Here is a 2,188-nt window from a genome sequence, read left to right as displayed (position 1 = left end):
ATCACACAACAGACATATCAGGCTAAAACTGCACTTCAGCTGCTGGCTTAACAAAGAAGTCCACCTCCGAAAGCACTTTACCTTTGTTGAGCTGTTTGACTTTGCTTCAAGCTTGTTTGCACTAGAAGCCCACAGAACGAGTCTCTGTTTTTTTTTCCTTTTTAAAAAAAAAAAAAAAAAGGTCAACATTTGTTTCATAAGAAAAATGACTTTTATTGAAATCTTTAACAGGGTTATGAATGAAAAAATATTTCTTCATACAAGTACAGAAACATTATTTGTGATAATATTTGTATACATTTAAAACATTACCATTGTGTTCAGAACAGTGAAGGAAACACAGTTGATGAAGCTTTTCCTTTCAAGATCTAGTGATTTATGACCTATTATTTGTCACCCAAATGTGGTAAATAAGATTATTTAAAACACATATCGATATGAAGTGTAAGAAGAGAGTGAAAAAAATAAAAAACATTTCAACATTAATAAAAAAAAAGAAGATTTTGTTTGTACAGGGTGAAACTCAAAAAGCATCTTGATAAGATGAAATGATATCAATGATTCATCTTTAGTTTCAGTCTCAGCTGAAACCTTCTTAAGCAAATATTACATGCAAAACACGCACAGAGAGGCACACACTGAACGATCATCCAAACAAATCCATGTAAAACGAGAGCCAGCTCTTCCTTGTCATAGTCAGGTGACATGACACGCAACGTTTTCCCAGCAATTTTCAATGTAACATAACTCCTTGCCACCAGCTATCTACTGCAAAAGTCGAAAGTGGGTTTAAATTTTCACAGTCGCAGAGACTAGAGTTACAAATTCCAGTGTAACGTTTGAAGGGATTATGATCATTTTTAACAAAAAAACAAAGCTCTAATGCTCCCGTTCTTCATGCATAATAGACCAAGAGTTTGTAAATTAACATGTTGACCAAAAAAAAATAAGACAAAGATGAAAAAGTTTAGAAAATCTTCATTTCGGAGTCATTCAAAGGGGCTTACCCCGATCTTTGAGACAGCAATGAACAAGCAGGACACATCTTTACAAACACAGAAATGCAACTAACATTCAAACTACTTTCAAAATAAATTCTTCAGACAATTTAGAGTGGTTTAAACATAGTCTTTCTTGTCATACCCTCCACCAGCACTTGCACTGCGGGGGGCAGAGTACGCCATCCTGGGTGCTTTGTACTTCTTTTCCTTGGGTGGGCAGCGGCTGCACAGCATTGCTCCTCCGATCAGGCAGAGGGCGGCTGAACCCCAACCGATATAGAGAGATGCCCCAATCTCTCTCTTCTGAGGAGGAGACAGCATTGCATTGTAGAAGTCCCGGACAATGACACTGGCAGACCAAGACACAGGAATCAGGACCAAAAGGCCTGCTAGGACAAAGAAAATCCCAGAGATGATGACCACTTTGGCCTTGGATGCCTCATCTTCTATGCAGTTGGTGCACTTGGCTCCTACAATAGAGATCATGATCCCCAGCACTCCGAGTAGTATAGCAATGATTGTCATTGCCCTGGAGGCTTGAAGGTCCTGAGGCAATTCTAACATGGAGTCATAGGACTTGCACTGCATCTGACCTGTACTTTGGACCACGCAAGACATCCACAAGCCCTCCCAGACATTCTGAGCCGTGATGATGTTGGCGCCGATGAACGCTGACACCTTCCACATTGGGAGGGCGCATGTTACGATCGCAAGAATCAATCCAATGAATCCAAGGGAAATCCCCACAATCTCCAACCCCATCGACATATTGAATAGATCTTTACCGAAAGTCCACAGAGTATTCAACAAGCAAAGACTGCTAGATCAAGGCACAGACTGTGCTGCTTTGTTATTCAGTTGAAGTGAAGCACCTGAGAGGGATTGGATGGAGCTGAATGCTGCTGCCACAGCAACCGGATCCTTTATACCTCAGGGGAGCAAAGAGGAGTGTCAATGATGTCAACAGGAGGCTGTCTTCACAAACACACACACACACACACCAAAAAATGTCAACGTAGAGCAAAGCATAGGAGCTATAGAGAATGGATGGAGGCAGGGTGTGACTTTGTGTATCAAAGTGTGTGGTTAGAGGGAGAACAGAAGTAAAATGACTCCTGACTTCCAAGAAAAATCCACACTTTGTTTCCTACTATAACTGCACTCCCCAATGACTTGTTCATATGTTT

General features: G+C 40.8%; 1 protein-coding gene across 1 annotated transcript; it reads right to left on the bottom strand.

Moving 5' to 3' along the window:
- Positions 1–201: 201 nt before the first annotated feature.
- Positions 202–1,918, bottom strand: LOC119793994 (claudin-3-like). The gene has a single exon (XM_038301329.1). It carries the CDS (start codon positions 1,767–1,769, stop codon positions 1,119–1,121), a length of 651 nt encoding a protein of 216 aa, XP_038157257.1. The 5' UTR covers positions 1,770–1,918; the 3' UTR covers positions 202–1,118.
- Between the last annotated feature and the right edge of the window lie 270 nt (positions 1,919–2,188).

The sequence above is a fragment of the Cyprinodon tularosa genome, unplaced genomic scaffold (assembly GCF_016077235.1).
Source record: "Cyprinodon tularosa strain WSP-4 unplaced genomic scaffold, ASM1607723v1 ctg466, whole genome shotgun sequence".
In the NCBI taxonomy this organism is placed as follows: Eukaryota; Metazoa; Chordata; class Actinopteri; order Cyprinodontiformes; family Cyprinodontidae; genus Cyprinodon; species Cyprinodon tularosa.
This window is presented reverse-complemented; position numbering and strand designations above follow the sequence as displayed.

Excerpts from the sequence above, each read along its gene's own strand:
- LOC119793994 (XM_038301329.1), bottom strand. The coding sequence starts at position 1,769 with ATGTCGATGGGGTTGGAGATTGTGGGGATTTCCCTTGGATTCATTGGA.